This window comes from Procambarus clarkii, chromosome 68 (genome assembly GCF_040958095.1).
Source record: "Procambarus clarkii isolate CNS0578487 chromosome 68, FALCON_Pclarkii_2.0, whole genome shotgun sequence".
NCBI classification, from domain to species: Eukaryota; Metazoa; Arthropoda; class Malacostraca; order Decapoda; family Cambaridae; genus Procambarus; species Procambarus clarkii.
In genome coordinates, this window is record NC_091217.1 from 17,231,678 (window position 1) to 17,251,533 (window position 19,856).

At 50.2% G+C, this 19,856-nt stretch overlaps 1 protein-coding gene across 3 annotated transcripts in view; it reads left to right on the plus strand.

Annotated features, from left to right (window-relative positions):
* Positions 1 to 619: 619 nt before the first annotated feature.
* LOC123774824 (oxysterol-binding protein-related protein 1) overlaps positions 620 to 19,856 on the plus strand; it is a 229,664-nt gene continuing 210,427 nt past the window's right edge. The window contains exon 1 of one of the 3 annotated variants that reach the window (XM_045769486.2): positions 620 to 698. Coding sequence is in view for 1 of the 3 variants with exons in the window: in XM_069310883.1 (XP_069166984.1) it covers positions 764 to 861 (98 nt within the window). In the remaining 2 variants the exon portion in view is untranslated. The other 2 variants (XM_069310883.1, XM_069310884.1) reach the window with 2 other exon arrangements.

The window sequence follows — 19,856 nt, forward strand, 5'->3', positions numbered from 1 at the left end:
AGAAGACTACCGACCTCCTTATTAAAAACAGCCCGAAGCCGACGGAGAACCCTTTATAGCAGTCAAGCGTTGTATACATGTACACATGCCCCCACGAAGGATGTAACCTTCAATCTAAGTACAAAGGTATGACGTCGTATTAACCACTATTATTAAGTATTAAGCGTCGTATTAAGCACGTCGTATTAAGCACTTGTTCCGGATATGTTCGAACGTCAGCAGTTGTGAGTCGTGTGTAAACCGCTTTTCATTCATAAACAGGGGGTATGGCGGGTGCATGGAATCACTTTTGGATCTTTGTTTGGAGGACGGGCTGACTCACAACTGCTGACGTTCGAACATATCCGGAACAAGTGCTTCACTGCCGAATTTTGTTCGAACCACAACGCTGTAAATGCTTCACCCACGTACTACAAATACAAATAATCGCCGACAGAACCTAAACACCTGACCTGACCTAACCTAACCTAACCTATGCCTATTTATACACAATATGCTAATATATTATAATATTAATTTATACTTGAGAAAATTCCCGTTTTGAATAAACAGTATGTTAAAATTTATGAATGCGTCTGTGGGGTTGACCGCTGGATGTAATGGACTAGAGTCGAGGATGGGTTGCTCTAAGGACCACCAGTTGGCTAGTGGACGCGGGTCGGTGTAGAACGTGACGCCAGAGACCGTTGGTTACAGCAGTATGATCTCTTAACTCTGTTGTCCTCGTTCTTTAGTGAGCCGCGGAGCACGACCCGTGTAAGGGATGGTTGACCGCGCGTTGTGTCTGCGGGTGGAGGACACTACCCAGTCCGCCCGCCCGCCCGCTAGACGGAGGCAGCAGCGCCCGAGTGTCGGGGACAGGTCAGGTGTCGGGTCATGACTGCTGCGTGTGAAATTATATTTCGGTGTTCTAGTTTTAAAATTAAATATACGAAGTTATGATGTAGGTAATCTCGAGATGATTTCAGGGCTTTAGTGTCCCCGCGGCCCGGTCCTCGACCAAGCCTCCACCCCCAGGATGCAGCCCGTGACAGCTGACTAACACCCAGGTACCTATTTTACTGCTAGGTAACAGGGGCATAGGGTGAAAGAAACTCTGCCCATTGTTTCTCGCCGGCGCCTGGGATCGAACCCAGGACCACAGGATCACAAGTCCAGCGTGCTGTCCGCTCGGCCGACCGGCTCCCACAAATACTAGGTGCAGTATTATGCATATTATGTGGTATAATTTTGGTGACAGTGGCACTGGTGGTGTTGTGTGTAAGCCGGTGACGTTTTTAATGATGCAACTGGAACTGGGTTCAAATTATCGTTTGTGTTCCCGGGTGAAGTGCCTAGTTTTGAACTTTATTTATAGACTTTAATCGAGAATTGTTAGAAGATTTAAGAAATTTCACTTACGGCTCGTATAATGTACCGATAAGTTATATTAAAAACGACACAATGCAATTAAATCAAATAAATCGAATCCAAAATTGCAAATTTGTTTCAAATTATCATAGTAATTGGAGCTAATAGTCTTCCAGCTGCTATGCCTTTCTTTGATAATTACTTCAAAGTAATTGATTCGAGACACTTAAAAATTGATGGAGGATGTGGAGGACATTTGCGTCAACATGGCCAAGTTAAGCGGGTTTGTTCTTAAGGAACAGCTTACGCGTCTTCCACAGTGGGAAGTACTAAGGTGAAGATTAGGACGAACCTAACTAGTCTAGACGTAGATTTTAGACTAACGAATGAACAAATTACGTTTAGACTAATGAAAACTACTTTTTAGTAACATCACTAAGAAGGGTCCGGGCCTATGTCTTGTGTGTTCTTATTATATTTTAATAATAGAATGGTAAGGTATTAAGGAAGTCAAAACCGGTATGTTAGTACAGGTCGGGCAGGAAGGGTAGCCGTGAGAAGGGCTGGAGCCCCGCTAACTGGAGGTGAGGAGCCAGGCGAAGCACCACTAACCTCCAACATCTCAAGCCCAACCACTTAAGGGGGTCATGCAGGTCGGCGTTCAATCCCTCGACCGTCCAAGTGGTTAGGCACCATTCCTTCCCCCCGTCCCATCTCAAATCCTTATCCTGACCCCTTCCTAGGGCTATATAGTCGTAATGGCTTGGCACTTTCTCCTGATAGTTCCCACCAAGGCCTCTCACACTCCTCTCTCACCACCACACCCCTCGCTACCTTCATGGGCGGTTATGTTGAATTCGGCTAAATTGATATTAAGTAGACTATAGTGTGTGTGCAGCCGGGAACCTGCAGACTGTAGACTATAGTGTGTGTGCAGCCGGGAACCTGCAGACTGAGGTATTATGAGACCACTTGACTTGCTCTCTAACACACACTTCCTAACAACGGACGTGATTTTCTTTATTTTGTTGGAACACTGACGTTGTTTTTGTATGACAACGGAGGTGCGTAGATTTTCTTTGCAAAACAACGGGGAGGTGTAACAACGGGAATGCGTGGATTCTTTTCTCACGCTCACAAACATCTACGTTTTCTGTAGGTTGGTTTGGTTAGGTTAGGTGGGTGGCTTGGGTCAGCTTGTTTTTAGTACCTTGTAATTTGTTGGTTGTGTAAGCTCGAGGGAAGGGGGTGGCCGGCCAAGCAGGGCAGGAATACCTGTTGTTCAGCTGGATATTACTGAACCAGTTGACCGTTCACCTCCACCTTATTGTAAGTGTAAATGTGAGGTGGACTGTTGTCGTCCCTGACTTACAGGTGCCAACTGTGGACCACTGGAGGGCTTGTCCACTTGCTGGGTGGCCCTTCAACACTTGAAGGGCCACCCGGCACCACTAGAAGGGGGCCACCCCGGCACCACTAGAAGGGGGCCACCCCGGCACCACTAGAAGGGGGCCACCCCGGCACCACTAGAAGGGGGCCACCCCGGCACCACTAGAAGGGGGCCACCCCGGCACCACTAGAAGGGGGCCACCCCGGCACCACTAGAAGGGGGCCACCCCGGCACCACTAGAAGGGGGCCACCCCGGCACCACTAGAAGGGGGCCACCCCGGCACCACTAGAAGGGGGCCACCCGGCACCACTAAGGGCCCCCGCACCACTAGAAGGGGGCCACCCCGGCACCACTAGAAGGGGGCCACCCCGGCACCACTAGAAGGGGGCCACCCCGGCACCACTAGAAGGGGGCCACCCCGGCACCACTAGAAGGGGGCCACCCCGGCACCACTAGAAGGGGGCCACCCCGGCACCACTAGAAGGGGGCCACCCCGGCACCACTAGAAGGGGGCCACCCCGGCACCACTAGAAGGGGGCCACCCCGGCACCACTAGAAGGGGGCCACCCCGGCACCACTAGAAGGGGGCCACCCCGGCACCACTAGAAGGGGGCCACCCCGGCACCACTAGAAGGGGGCCACCCCGGCACCACTAGAAGGGGGCCACCCCGGCACCACTAGAAGGGGGCCACCCCGGCACCACTAGAAGGGGGCCACCCCGGCACCACTAGAAGGGGGCCACCCCGGCACCACTAGAAGGGGGCCACCCCGGCACCACTAGAAGGGGGCCACCCCGGCACCACTAGAAGGGGGCCACCCCGGCACCACTAGAAGGGGGCCACCCCGGCACCACTAGAAGGGGGCCACCCCGGCACCACTAGAAGGGGGCCACCCCGGCACCACTAGAAGGGGGCCACCCCGGCACCACTAGAAGGGGGCCACCCCGGCACCACTAGAAGGGGGCCACCCCGGCACCACTAGAAGGGGGCCACCCCGGCACCACTAGAAGGGGGCCACCCCGGCACCACTAGAAGGGGGCCACCCCGGCACCACTAGAAGGGGGCCACCCCGGCACCACTAGAAGGGGGCCACCCCGGCACCACTAGAAGGGGGCCACCCCGGCACCACTAGAAGGGGGCCACCCCGGCACCACTAGAAGGGGGCCACCCCGGCACCACTAGAAGGGGGCCACCCCGGCACCACTAGAAGGGGGCCACCCCGGCACCACTAGAAGGGGGCCACCCCGGCACCACTAGAAGGGGGCCACCCCGGCACCACTAGAAGGGGGCCACCCCGGCACCACTAGAAGGGGGCCACCCCGGCACCACTAGAAGGGGGCCACCCCGGCACCACTAGAAGGGGGCCACCCCGGCACCACTAGAAGGGGGCCACCCCGGCACCACTAGAAGGGGGCCACCCCGGCACCACTAGAAGGGGGCCACCCCGGCACCACTAGAAGGGGGCCACCCCGGCACCACTAGAAGGGGGCCACCCCGGCACCACTAGAAGGGGGCCACCCCGGCACCACTAGAAGGGGGCCACCCCGGCACCACTAGAAGGGGGCCACCCCGGCACCACTAGAAGGGGGCCACCCCGGCACCACTAGAAGGGGGCCACCCCGGCACCACTAGAAGGGGGCCACCCCGGCACCACTAGAAGGGGGCCACCCCGGCACCACTAGAAGGGGGCCACCCCGGCACCACTAGAAGGGGGCCCACCCCGGCACCACTTGAAGGGGGCCCACCCCGGCACCACTTGAAGGGGGCCCACCCCGGCACCACTTGAAGGGGGCCCACCCCGGCACCACTTGAAGGGGGCCCACCCCGGCACCACTTGAAGGGGGCCCACCCCGGCACCACTTGAAGGGGGCCCACCCCGGCACCACTAGAAGGGGGCCACCCCGGCACCACTAGAAGGGGGCCACCCCGGCACCACTAGAAGGGGGCCACCCCGGCACCACTAGAAGGGGGCCACCCCGGCACCACTAGAAGGGGGCCACCCCGGCACCACTAGAAGGGGGCCACCCCGGCACCACTAGAAGGGGGCCACCCCGGCACCACTAGAAGGGGGCCACCCCGGCACCACTAGAAGGGGGCCACCCCGGCACCACTAGAAGGGGGCCACCCCGGCACCACTAGAAGGGGGCCACCCCGGCACCACTTGAAGGGGGCCACCCCGGCACCACTAGAAGGGGGCCACCCCGGCACCACTGGAAGGGGGCCACCCCGGCACCACTGGAAGGGGGCCACCCCGGCACCACTAGAAGGGGGCCACCCCGGCACCACGTGAACAACTTACTCTGTAATTACTTACAAAATACTCTGGACAACTTCACTATTCTCCCCGACTCTTCCAACCTTCCGAGACTTACGTATGATGGGGTGTTCCTAATGGAAATAGTCGTATTGAACCAACGGTAGTTGTCCTTACCTTAACAATCCTTAATGTATTTTACCTCTCCTTTTAGACCTTATATATATGCTGTCCTGTCGCACCCTTGCCTGATTAATGCTATTCTTATCTTCCTATTCCACCATCACCGCCCATCCCGGGCCCCCCCGGGTGGCCGCCCTCCCATTCCGGGCCGAAATTATGGATTTTTTTTATTATAAAATGCTAAATTGTATGGAAGGTGGGCAGGGGAGTCATGAGCCACGGTGTTGAACATGTTGGAGGGTTGGTCTCCACCTGTCCCTCCATCCCCCACTCTCCACACCACATTTTTTTTTTAAGATATATACAAGAGTTGTTACATTCTTGTACAGCCACTAGTACGCGTAGCGTTTCGGGCAGGTCCCTGGAATACGATCCCCTGCCGCGAAGAATCGTTAAATATAGTTCCACTCTGTTCCGTCCCGTTGTTTGCCGGTCCAATTTGTGTTTTTTTCCTCTGCAAATTTAGTGTAGCAGTGTGATACCGTCAAGGGAGCCGTGTGAGCATCCTCTAGACGGGCTGTAATGTGCCCGCCTCGCCGCCTCCTCCCATCCCTCTTATTATTTAATTCTCCCTCCATCTCCCAGCTCACTCTGGACCTCCTTTACAGTCTTCAGGCTTTTGTTTTGGCTACCAAGTGCCTTCTCCGTGTCCCTCTAGTTGTCTCTACCCTCAACACCACTCTGCTCCTCAGCTCCCAACATCACACTTGTCTGCCTGTCTTCTTGTCTGCCTGTCTTCTTGTCTGCCTGTCTTCTTGTCTGCCTGTCTTCTTGTCTGCCTGTCTTCTTGTCTGCCTGTCTTCTTGTCTGCCTGTCTTCTTGTCTGCCTGTCTTCTTGTCTGCCTGTCTTCTTGTCTGCCTGTCTTCTTGTCTGCCTGTCTTCTTGTCTGCCTGTCTTCTTGTCTGCCTGTCTTCTTGTCTGCCTGTCTTCTTGTCTGCCTGTCTGCCTGTCTGCCTGTCTGCCTGTCTGCCTGTCTGCCTGTCTGCCTGTCTGCCTGTCTGCCTGTCTGCCTGTCTGCCTGTCTGCCTGTCTGCCTGTCTGCCTGTCTGCCTGTCTGCCTGTCTGCCTGTCTTCTTGTCTCGAGCCTCGGTCTACCACTGTCTACCCCACTCCTGTCTGTCCTCGTATCTTCTACCCGTCCTCTTAACCCCCCCCTCCCCCGGACCTGTTGACTACCTACCTGTTGGAGAGTAAGAGGATCAATGTCCCAGCGGCCTGTAGGTCTCTGACCTCTGGTGTTGGAGTGATCAACCAGGCTCCCTCTTCCTCTCCCTCCCTCTTGTTTACCCACTCCTTTGTGCCCGACCTCTGCACCCCCTCCCCCTCTGCACCCCCTCCCCCTCTGCAACCCCTCCCCCTCTGCAACCCCTCCCCCTCTGCAACCCCTCCCCCTCTGCAACCCCTCCCCCTCTGCAACCCCTCCCCCTCTGCACAACCTTCCAACATCACCGATGCACGTCTCGTTTGTTATTCCTCTTTAATTCCCCTCCCCCAGTCATCTCCCCCTCTCCGTCGGTCATCTCCCCTCTCCGTGTCCCCCAATCAGCTCCCCTCCCCTCTGAAGACAACGTTGCCAGCTCCTGGGACACCCAGGTACTGGGACACCCGCGTGCTGGGACACCCGGATGCTGGGATAGCTTCCTTCCTTCCTTCCTGGGAAGGCAGTGTGGGAGGCATAGCGTGGGAGGCAGTGTGGGAGGCATAGCGTGGGAGGCAGTGTGGGAGGCATAGCGTGGGAGGCAGTGTGGGAGTCATAGCGTGGGAGTCATAGCGTGGGAGGCAGTGTGGGAGTCATAGCGTGGGAGGCAGTGTGGGAGTCATAGCGTGGGAGGCAGTGTGGGAGTCATAGCGTGGGAGGCAGTGTGGGAGTCATAGCGTGGGAGGCAGTGTGGGAGTCATAGCGTGGGAGGCAGTGTGGGAGTCATAGCGTGGGAGGCAGTGTGGGAGGCATAGCGTGGGAGGCATAGCGTGGGAGGCATAGCGTGGGAGGCGTAGCGTGGGAGGCATAGCGTGGGAGGCGTAGCGTGGGAGGCGTAGCGTGGGGGTCGTAGCGTGGGGGTCGTAGCGTGGGGGTCGTAGCGTGGGGGTCGTAGCGTGGGGGTCGTAGCGTGGGGGTCGTAGCGTGGGGGTCGTAGCGTGGGGGTCGTAGCGTGGGGGTCGTAGCGTGGGGGTCGTAGCGTGGGAGGCAGTAGCACGGGGCGCCTCCCACCACACATTGATTAGTGAGCAGTGAGTCAGGTTCTGCATGTCCTCCACCATTGATTAATCAGACGTCGTCATAATAGCTCCATTTACCCGTTCTATTGAATTATTTTTATGCAAGTAATATATTCCGTTTTGAAGGAAAAAGTTTAATGTTTATGATAAGAAAAATATAAATTTAAGGAATTTCTTGGTATTGTACCTCTGTAGATAGAAACTGGATATGGGCTAACCCTTCTTGGCAGGATATTCTTACTAAGAAATAATACACATTTAATAATAATGTAGCATTAGTAGGGATATCAGGGGGGAGATTTGTCCTTGGTTCTGCGCGTGACTGACCCAATGTTTTGTGAAGGTGGGTGTAGGTTGACATTTACTAATTGGTGTGTGGGAGAGGGAGGGGGGGGGGGGGTGTTGCTGTGTGTGGAAGGGGGGGGGGATGAGTGTTGCTGTGTGTACTCACCTAGTTGTGTTTGCGGGGGTTGAGCTCTGGCTCTTTGGACCCGCCTCTCAACTGTCAACTGATGTACAGATTCCTGAGCCTACTGGGCTCTTATCATATCTACATTTAAAACTGTGTATGGAGTCAGCCTCCACCACATCACTGCCTAATGCATTCCACCTGTTAACTACTCTTGACACTGAAAACGTTCTTTCTAACGTCCCAGTGGCTCATTTGGGCACTCAGTTTCCACCTGTGTCCCCTTGTTCGCGTACCACCAGTGTTGAATAGTTCATCCTTTCTATCCTGTCAACACCCATGAAGATTTTGTAGGTAGTGATCATGTCTCCCCTTACTCTTGTCTTCCAGTATCGTAAGGTGCATTTCCCGCAGCCTTTCCTCGTAACTCATACCTCTTAGTTCTGGGGACTAGTCTTATGGCATACCTCTAAACTTTTTCCGACTTCGTCTTGTGCTTGACAAGATACGGGCTCCATGCTGGGGCCGCATACTCCAGGATTGGTCTTACATATGTGGTGTGCATGATTCTGAATGATTGCTTACACAGGTTCCTGAAGGCTGTTCTGATGTTAGCCAGCCTCGCATATGCCGCAGACGTAATTCTTTTTATGTGGGCTTCAGGAGACAATTTTGGTATATCAACTTCTAGATCTTTCTCTCTGTCCGTTTCATGAAGTACTTCATCTCCTATTCTGTATCTTGTGTCTGGCCTCCTGTTTCCACTGCCTAGTTTCATTACTTTGCATTTACTCGGATTAAACTTCAGCAGCCATTTGTTGGACCATTCATTCAGTCTGTCTAGGTCATCTTGTAGCCTCCTCTGTTTCAATCCTCCTCATAATTTTTTGGATCAGCGAACATTGAGAGAAACGAGTCTCTACCCTCTGGGAGATCATTTACATAGATCAGAAACAGTCCAAGGACTGACCCCTGCGGGACTCCACTTGTGACGTCTCGCCAATCTGAGACCTCACCTCTCACAGGGACTCGTTGTCTTCTGTTGCTTAGGCACTCCCTTATCCAATGGAGTACCTTCCCTTTCACTCCAGCCTGCATCTCTAGCTTTTTCACTAGCCTCTTGTGGGGTACTGTATCAAAGACTTTCTGGCAGTCCAAAAATATGCAGTCTGCCCAACCGTCTTTCTTGCTTGATTTTTATTGCCTGGTCGTAGAATTCAAGTAACCCTGTGAGGCAGGACTTGCCATCCCTGAACCCATGTTGATGCTGTGTTACAAAAGTTCTTTCGCACCAGGTGTTCCACTAGCTTTCTTCGCACAATCTTCTCCATCAGCTTGCATGGTATTCACGTTTGGGACACTGGCCTGTAGTTCAGTGCCTCCTGTCTATCCCCTTGTATATCGGGACTACATTAGCTGCTTTCAAAATTTCTGGCAGTTCCCCTGTTACCAATGATTTGTTATACACTATGGAGAGTGGCAGACACAGCGCTTCTGCTTCTAACTTTAGTATCCAAGGGGAGATTCCTTCTGGGCCTGGGGAGAAAAGAGGGCTTGGGGTGCAGGGAGGCGGGTGAGGTTGGGGGGGGGGGGGGTGAGAAGGGGAGGCTTTGGGGAGTGAGGGAGAAGGGGAGGCTTTGGGGAGTGAGGGAGAAGGGAAGGTTTGGGGAGTGAGGGAGTAGGGGAGGTTTGGGGGGGTATGGGAGGATGGAGGGTTTGGGGGCTTCGGGGGGCATAAAAGGAAGGAGGGCTTGGGGGGGGGGGGAGGTTGGGGAAAAGGGAGTGCTGAGGGGGTTGAGGAAGAAGGGAGGGCTAAGTGGGGGGAAAATGGAGGGCTCAGGGGGGTGAGGGGAAAGGGAGGGTATGGGGGAATTAGGGAGGGCTTGGGGGGGGGGGGGTATGGATGGGTGGAAGTGTCGTCTTGGGACCCGTCTTCTCCGTGGCTCAGCCGTCGTCGTCTCACACTCACTTGTAAAGCTCCTCTTACACTTTAGTGTTCACTTCTCTTGGACAAGGCTCAGCGTTCTTGTTTAACCAGTGTCTTGTCTCCTCTGATTTAATCTGTTGAGTATAGTCACAGTTTGTCAGTCTAATCCAGAGCCAATCACGTCGTTGTTACTGCACCACAGTTATTCCTATCAATTATTATTCTCGGTATTGACCTGGATGAGTAGCACAACTCTGAGTATTGACCGTAATGATATTGGTTCATCTCGTAGCCCGTCCTCTGGAGCGTTCACAACGTCACTAAACTGATGTACTAAATTACCCGAACCTAACCGTAGACCAACGAATTGGAAACGGGACATCACGTCAATTTTGCGACCAGTTTAGTTTAGTACATCAGCTCTTGGCTTGAGGGGAATTATATGTCAAGAAGCGATGTAATGTTCGAGAAGCCGGGTTCCTTTTTGAAGCTATATAGGAAATGTCATCTTTGTTTGTGGAGAAAGTGGGCCCACGCCACATGTTATAGAATTGCATTATCAGTGACGAAATTTGTACTGCCTTCAGCTCTTAATCTCGTGAAGTTGGTGATGCTGGACGCTTCCAAATCTAAGAAAGTCAACTCGTAAGTTTAAAGTTGTACAATAGACAGGGAAGTAAATACCTGAAGTTCCCAGGTCTGATATAGACATTTCCGGCGCTGGATGCCGGTTACTGGAAGGGTTCGTGACCTTGACTTGTTAGATGAGGACCACTGACACGGAGAACGTGAAGCCGGTAATATCCTCTTGTGGGCTGGACGGTAGAGCGACGGGCTCGCTTCATGCAGGTCGGCGTTCAATCTTCGACCGTCCAAGTGGTTGAGCACTATTCCTTTCCCCAGTCCCATCCCACATCCTTATCGTGGCCCCTTCCCAGTGCTATATATAGTCTAATGGCTTGGTGCTTTCTCCTGATAATTGGCTTACCTTGTGTGCTATGGTTGGCGTGTGTGTACACCTGCGCGCGTTCCCAAGTTAAGACACGTTTAAATATATACCCGGACGGTCAAGCTTGTTATTGGCAAAGTTATAACATGCTTCTGGTACCTCTGAAGAAAATGTAATCGTGTGTATGTGTGTATATATATATATATATATATATATATATATAATATATAATATATATATATATATTGTGACGGTAACGCGTTGGTGTTCGGCTGTTTAAGGCTAGGGGTATGGCCTCGTCACATAGTTATAAAAAAAAATAGAAAAACTGGAACTTCGTCTGTGGTAAGGTAAGGAGAAGACACACAAAACACAAGTAAAACTTTAACAATGAAATTTTAATTACGTTAAATAAATCAAAACATGAAAATATGGACAAACAAATATGTATAATAAAATCAATGAATCAAAATAATAAGAATACTTAAATGACACAATGAAAGTTACGTTAAGGCAAAATAACAAGAAGTGCAATACAACAGTAAGTGGGAGGTGCTGGAATATTGGCTTAAAGCCACCACCTCTCTCAGTACACGCTAACGTCTAGCTGGGAGGTGTGCTGGCTACGAAAGCACGGAACATTCTGAAGACTGATGTTGGGGCGACCCCAGACATCGGGTAGTATTGGGGGGCGAGTGCAGGTGCAGCCAGACCGGCGACCAATCAGCGGAGCCGTAGCGATCAACGGGTAGTTTGGTGATTTGGGTCCGAACAGGTGGCGGGCTGCATACGTTTCTGCTCACCCTTGCAAGCCTTGCTGGTGTTTGTTGTCGTTGTTGGACATTTCTTCCATAGTCTTTTATATAGTTGTGAAGACGTAATTATGAAGGGAAGAGCAGGCTCAATCTCTTGAAGGAGATTATCGTCACAACTCTCCCCCGAAGCCTGCGGTTCTGGAAGAAGTACGTCGTTATGTGGTGGAGTAATGGATGGAGTTGCTTCTATTTCATAAACTCTGGAGAGATCATGGGCTAAGATGTTGTCAGACTCTTGGTATAGCGTGTCTCCAGGTTGAATTTCTGCAGTTAGCAAGCCCATAGTAGAAGACGTTGAGATGAGAAGTGGGCGTGCTGCAGGAGGTGTAGGGTGGTGTGGTCCGTATTGATGGTGGACCGAGCACTTTTCAGGTGTGGAGTGAAGTGCTGAAGCTTCAGGATGAGGAAGAGTAGCTCCTTGCCAATTGTTCCGTCGTTCCTTGTAGCAGTAGTCGCTGACAGGTGAATTCTTCTCGCCTCGTTGCTGCATCACGACACCACCATCGTCGGTACCATTGGCGTCGACATGGAGGATGTAGGGCTTATCTGACGAGGTGAGAGTGGAATTAGAAGAGGGCATAGGAGCACGAGTATTATCCTGAAAGCATTTGGGAAGATCATTAAGGATTTTGGAATTAGAAAGCGCCGACTCCTTGTCAGTGCTTTCGGGAGAAGAAGCCGGGATGGTCTCACTGTGGATGTAGGGTTCTGTGAAGGTAGAACAATTAATCAAGACAGTGGGAGGAGTACCATTATATTGCTTCAGGAGGTTGACGTGGCACAGCTGGGTCTTCCGCCGCCTATCTGGAGTCTCTATCACATAATTATTATTATTCCTGCACTCTTTGACGCAGTAGGGTCCTGAAAATCTGTTTTGTAAAGGTGAACCTGGGATAGGGAAATAAGCAAGGACGAAGTCTCCCGGCTTGAATTTTCTTACTTTGCTGGTCTGGTCGTAATGAGTCTTTATTCTCACCTGGGCTTTCAATAGATTATCATGGGCAAAGCGGTGGACTCTCTCTAGAATGTGCTGAAGGTTTTGAAGAAACTGGGGCACATTCTGATGCTCACTGAAGGTGGCATCTCTGAGAGAGTCTTTGAAAGCCTTAAGGGGAGTACGGCACTTACGGCCGTAGAGCATCTCATAAGGAGATACTCCTAGGGACTCATTGGGGAGACTTCTGAAAATACACATTATTAGGTCAATCTGCTTATCCCAATCCTTTGAGGTTTCACTACAAAACTTTTTCAAGAGTGCTTTGATGGTCTGATGACTACGTTCAAGAGAACCCTGTGAAGCAGGATGATAGGGGCTGGACAATACCTGTTTGATGTTGAACTCCTCCAGTGTCCTTTTGAAGAGATCACTGGTGAAGTTGGTGCCACAGTCACTTTGAATCTCCCTGGGAAATCCGTATTGAGTGAAGATCTTCAGTAGATGTTTGATAACCGTAGCAGCCGTGATGTTCTTCACTGGAACTGCTATGGGAAATCTGGTGGTAGGACACAGGATGGTTAGGATGTAGGCGTTACCTGAACTGGTCCGAGGTAAAGGACCAACACAGTCTATTATGAGTCTGTGGAAAGGTTCCGCAGGCACCTGTATGGGAATCAGTGGTGCTCTGGGAATGGAGACGTTCGGTTTGCCTGCCATCTGACATGTATGACACTGTTTTACGTACTGTTTGACGTTGTTTACCATACCTGGCCAGTAGTAGTCTTGACGAATCCCATGGTAAGTCTTGTTGAAGCCGTAGTGGGAGAATGCTCCATGGGCCAGGTGTAGAATAGTGGGCCGCAGGCTGGTGGGAATCACAAGTTGTTCGGTGTTGGCCCAATCGTCCTCCTCCTTCAGTTTACTGGGTCTATATCTGCGGTAGAGCAAGTCGTTCTCTAGGAAGAACCCAGGAATACTGTCGGGTTGAGTCTCAGCCTGGAAAAATAATGGTGTTAAAGTAAGATCTTCCCTCTGCAACTTACGGAACTCCAACTTGGTCAGATGCGGGGGTAGTTTCTGAGGGTCTTGAGGGACAGCGGTAGCAGTAGAGTCAGCTGGCTGTGGACGTGCGGCTTGTGCACGGGTGGTCACGAGAACCGGAGGAGAAACATCATCACTCTCTTGAACCTCTGCTGGAACATACTCAAGAATAGGGTTACTTGGCACAGAGTTACACACCTGGGGTTTGTCCATGACGATCAGGTTGGTTGGTTGCAGGTCTTCTGCCAAGTCGTTGCCTAGGAGAAGTTGCACTCCAGGCATGGGAAAGGGCTTTTCCCTGACGGCGACTTGGACTTCCCCGTTCACGTAGGGACAATCCAGGTGGACTCTGGCGAGAGGGTATGGAGTAGTAGCAGTGAGGTCAGTGATGAAGACCGTTTCCCCGGTGTAGACTATGTTGGGCACAGCCGACTTCAAGATGATCGATTGTAGAGCCGCTGTGTCCCTCAAGATCTTCAATTTGAAACGTCCCTCCGGATTTGAACCGTTGGCAGAGACAGTTCCAGTATACAGGTGGTTACTGAAAAGAGAAAGATCATTAACATCAACACCAACATTCATCACAGGCTTACCGGACTTAGGAGGAGTTGGTTTGGGTCGTTGTTGGTCAGTGGTTCCCTTGTATTGAGACTTACCACACTTGTCTATGGTATGTCCATAGAGTCTACAATACTTGCAGTACAGTTGTGAACCAGCTTGATCGGGGCTCACCTTCTCGTAACTGTACCACGACTTCTTACTGGAGGATGGTTCAGGTGTCAGCCGGTGGATGAGGCTGTAAGTGTCAGCCGACTTAGCACACTTCAGGTAGTCGGTTTCTTCTTTATCTGCTAAGTAGAGGCGGACAGGAGGCGGCACACGTCTCAAGAATTCTTCAACAAGCATCAGGTTGACGAGTTCTGTAAAAGTAGAGACATGTGCTGCTTCCAGCCATTTCATGAAATACCTCCGTTTCGTGTTAGCAAACTCGAGGAAGGTAGTGGTACTTGCCTTCAGGTGGTCACGGAATTTCCTTCTATAACTTTCAGTAGAGAGGAGGTAGGCGTCCAACACTGCTTGTTTCAGAGTGTAGTAGTCATTCTCAGACGCCAAAGTACTGAGTGTGACTGCAGCTCTACCTGTAAGATGGACTCTGAGAAGTGTGGCCCATTGGTCGACAGGCCAACTGAGTTGATTAGCAAGGGTTTCAAAGGTGGTAAAGAACACATCAACTTCTGCTTCTACAAAGGATGGCATTAACTTACTTGCATGTGATATATTAAAACTGACGGGAAGATTGGCAGTAGCTTGCTGGCGTTGAGTGAAGTGTGAAGTTTCCAAGGCGATTTCGCGTTGACGACACTCTAGAGCCAGAGTCGCTTGTTGCTTGTCATGTTCGCGTTGTATTTCCAACTCGCGTTGTTTGGTTTCAAGCTGTAAGCGTTCCCGCTCCTGGAGTGTTTCAAGCTGTACTCGTTCACGTTCACGGAGTAATGCGACCTCGCGTTCGTGTTCTTCTCTCCTCAAAGCAGCTTCGCGTTCTCGTTCGTCTCTCCTCATAGCAGCTTCGCGTTCTTGTTCTTCCCTCCGTATGGCAGCTGTTCGTTCTTCAATCTTGGCCAGCTCTAGTTTGAGTTTCAGCGTTGCCAAATCAGTTTTATCTGCAATATAGTAAGTTTCATGAGTTTCAGAGTCTATCTTACCTTGCTCTAAATAGTAATCCAGCAACAGGTTGTGTAGGTCATTTTTGTTGGCTTGGTAGGGAACTTCTAGTTGATACTCATGTGCAAGAGTTTGTAGTTCAGTCCTCTTGGCACGACTTAAAGTCCCTATTTCACCTGCTGGATTTGCACAGAAAGTTTGGAGACGAAACATGGTGAAATTAGCAAATAAAGGTACACGAATGTTCAATAATGAAATGTCAGAAACAGGACAACGTGGCAACTGGCACCTATCCTGTGTGATCTTTAACAATTAACGTTAAGTGAAAGATATTAAATGATTAAATTAAATCAAGGGCGCAGGAAATCTTGTACCCGGTACTCATGTAAGAGAATAAGGGCAAGAAAATCCTACTAACAAATGAAACAAAGTTTCGAAAACAAATGAAACAGTTAAATGCTTCAAAAGTAAAATTGGTAGTCCAAGAATGTAGGCATACCTTGCCAAGTCTCTATAGGACATAAAGCAAGTTTTTCCTACTGAATTTAATATGATACTTACAGAATTAGCGAACTTTTGTGCTCTGAAAAAATAAGCTAATTCCCTACCGTTGTATGTATCATCATCTCTGACTGACGTGTAGGGGTGCGAGGTGTCAACTGGTGACGAGAACTGCTGCTGAGGTCCCAATTCAGCAACTAAAGTTCGAGCTAGAGGAACTATGGCCCTCTTGTCCTCCTACAGTCAGATTGCAGAAGATTGGGTACTCTTGACCCGGGGCAGACCACAGTACCAGGGTACCAATATGATGATCTGTCAGAATGAGAAATATTCAAGGGACATAGATGGTAAATACGAGTAATAACATGGAGGGAGAGATGACCAATTAAGAGTATGACTGAGGCCTACAGTCACCACGTAATCCAAAGTTGTCTCACCTTCACTATATGTTACTCTCGTAATGCACAATACACCGCACCTTATAAAAAATGAAATTGAATGAAAAATAGTAAAGCTACGTTAACAGAGTTAAATACGCTTACCATAAATTACCACTTGGCACCAGTACCTGAGTGAGGCTCCTAGGACAGGCCCCCATATAACTTGTGACGGTAACGCGTTGGTGTTCGGCTGTTTAAGGCTAGGGGTATGGCCTCGTCACATAGTTATAAAAAAAAATAGAAAAACTGGAACTTCGTCTGTGGTAAGGTAAGGAGAAGACACACAAAACACAAGTAAAACTTTAACAATGAAATTTTAATTACGTTAAATAAATCAAAACATGAAAATATGGACAAACAAATATGTATAATAAAATCAATGAATCAAAATAATAAGAATACTTAAATGACACAATGAAAGTTACGTTAAGGCAAAATAACAAGAAGTGCAATACAACAGTAAGTGGGAGGTGCTGGAATATTGGCTTAAAGCCACCACCTCTCTCAGTACACGCTAACGTCTAGCTGGGAGGTGTGCTGGCTACGAAAGCACGGAACATTCTGAAGACTGATGTTGGGGCGACCCCAGACATCGGGTAGTATTGGGGGGCGAGTGCAGGTGCAGCCAGACCGGCGACCAATCAGCGGAGCCGTAGCGATCAACGGGTAGTTTGGTGATTTGGGTCCGAACAGGTGGCGGGCTGCATACGTTTCTGCTCACCCTTGCAAGCCTTGCTGGTGTTTGTTGTCGTTGTTGGACATTTCTTCCATAGTCTTTTATATAGTTGTGAAGACGTAATTATGAAGGGAAGAGCAGGCTCAATCTCTTGAAGGAGATTATCGTCACAATATATATATATATTTTTTTTGTCTAGGGTCCATATCCGGAGTCTGTAAGCGCGTCTGTTTCATTATTGGCCGGCGTCGACCGGTCACAGGGTTTGGTAATGATGCAAATTTCAGTCGCAGGTGCGAAATTGTATTATATTCTCGCGTATATCCTATAACATAAATCCATCAGGGTCAACAGATGGCGCTGGGATAGGCAAAGTTTTGACAATCGTGTACAATAAATCTCTCGAAGCTACAGTAATTGTTGTTGACAATTACCGCCGGGTACTGTGGCATTGTTACACACCACACGCTTAGAACTGTTTGTTTTACTAAGGCTTACTTTCAAGCCTGGCTCTACTCCTTATTATGTAGTGGGCTTTATGGGAGTGTACTTTAAAGGTAGTCTACGTTATAACGGGCATAAGGGTTAAGGGGTAGGGGATGGATGGGATGGTGGGGTAGAGAGAGAGGGATGGTTTAGAGTGCCAGTCTTGGATGGAGGTCGTCATGCCTTCAAACTCACCACCAGACCTCTACAAACCAGTTCAAATTAGTCATTGACTGCCATTACCTTGAGAGAGCTCCGTTACAGAGCTCTGCACAGTTTAATGCACTTTTGGACGTGATTAAGAGATTCTCATAATCAAATAATCTTAAATGAAATGGTAGTTGGTAAGCTTGAGTGGGCGGCGTGGAGAACCCTGGGAAGAGCAGTGTTGTGTGAGCACCGCTCCTCCCTTCACACACATGTTGATACTGACGCTGATGCTTCTTACACTATACAAGGTAACACAAGGTTACTATCCGGGCAAATAGTTACATGGCACCGGTCAGCTGGACCTTAAGCCACCTCGGCCCCAGCCCAGACCGTCCAGTTACCCGCCACACCATCAAACAACTTAACCACAACGTTGTTACAACTTTGCATCAACGTAACAATAGTGTAACTAACGTGGGAGTAACATAGTGTGTTCGCTGGCAAGCATCAGTCGTGGTTGTGGGCGCTCCTAGCACCCTTCACCATCATACTTCACTGCCAAAGCGGCCGACCGGGATACACTTTTCATGATAAAGTTTATCGCAGATTTTCTGGAAAATCTATATTGCCATGTTGACATTGTCAATGTCTGTGTTTATATCGAATTAGGGTTACACATTTGTATTTAATACGTCATTAAGAAAGCCGGGGAAGGTCGGGGTGGAATGACCCCGCTCTTGACTGTGTACTACAGCCCCTCCGTGGTGGGGGGGTGGGGGGGGGGCGGGGGGTTCTGGTACCTATGCGCGGTGCTGCGCGTCTCTAGACTATGGAGGAGGACGTGTGCGCGTGTCTCAGCTGTGGAGAAAGAAGATACTTCTCAGGTGTCGTCGTCGTCAGATGAAGATTGTCGCGTGTGGGGGGCTTGAGGGAGGGAGGGTGGGGGAGGGGTAGGGGAAGTGTGGGGGAGAGTTGGGGTAATGTGGGGGGGGGGGCGGGGGTGAGCGGCAGTACTCGTAACTCCAGCCGGCCTCTAAACAAAGGCCAAAAGTCCATTCCATGCACCCGCCAAACCCCCAGCTGTTTGAGTGAAAAACGGTTTACACACGACTCACAATTGATTTCGTTCGAACACTTCCGGAACAAGTGCTTCACTGACGAATTTATTCGAACCGCAACACTGTAAATGCTTCACCCACGTACTACAAATTGAAATAATCGTTAATAGAACCTAAACACCTAACCTAACCAATGCCTAAATATGCACAGTATGCTAATATGTAACAATGTAAATTTATTTTTGAGAGAATTCCTATTTTGAATGTTATTATTTTGCATGTTAAAATTGATGAATGCGTCTTTGGGGTCGACCGCTGGATTTAATGGACTTGGTCTGAGGACGGGTTGAATAAAATAATCGCCAACAGAATCTAAACACCACACCTAACCTACCTACCTTGAGGCTACCTTGAGGTGCTTCCGGGGCTTAGTGTCCCCGCGGCCCGGTCGTCGACCAGGCCTCCTGGTTGCTGGACTGATCAACCAGGCTGTTAGACGCGGCTGCTCGCAGCCTGACGTATGAGTCACAGCCTGGTTGATCAGGTATCCTTTGGAGGTGCTTATCCAGTTCTCTCTTGAACACTGTGAGGGGTCGGCCAGTTATGCCCCTTATGTGTAGTGGAAGCGTGTTGAACAGTCTCGGGCCTCTGATGTTGATAAGAGTTCTCTCTCAGAGTACCTGTTGCACCTCTGCTTTTCAACGGGGGTATTCTGCACATCCTGCCATGTCTTCTGGTCTCATGTGGTGTTATTTCTGTGTGCAGGTTTGGGACCAGCCCCTCAATTATTTTCCACGTGTAAATTATTATGTATCTCTCCCGCCTGCGCTCAAGGGAGTACAGATTTAGGCTCTTTAGTCGGTCCCAGTAATTTAGATGTTTTACAGAGTGGATTCTAGCAGTAAAGGATCTCTGCACGCTCTCTAGGTCAGCAATTTCTCCAGCTTTGAAAGGGGCTGTCATTGTGCAGCAGTACTCCACTCTAGAGAGCACAAGCGTTTTGAAAAGTATCATCATCGGTATAGCATCTCTAGTGTGAAAAGTTCTTGTTATCCAACCTGTCATTTTTCTTGCAGTTGTGACGGCTACTTTATTGTGTTCTTTAAAGGTAAGGTCTTCCGACATGAGTACACCCAGGTCCTTTACATTGCCTTTTCGTTCTATGTTATGATTTGCCTGCGTTTTGTACGTGGTTTCTGTTTTTATATTTTCAATTTTTCCGTAGCGCATGAGCTGAAACTTATCCTCGTTGAATACCATATTATTTTCTGTAGCCCATAGAAAGACCTGATCTACATCTGATTGGAGGTTTGCCGTGTCCTCTATGTTGCCAACTCTCATGAAAATCCTAGTGTCATCTGCAAAGGATGATACAGTGCTATAGGTTGTGTTCTGGTCTATGTCCGATAT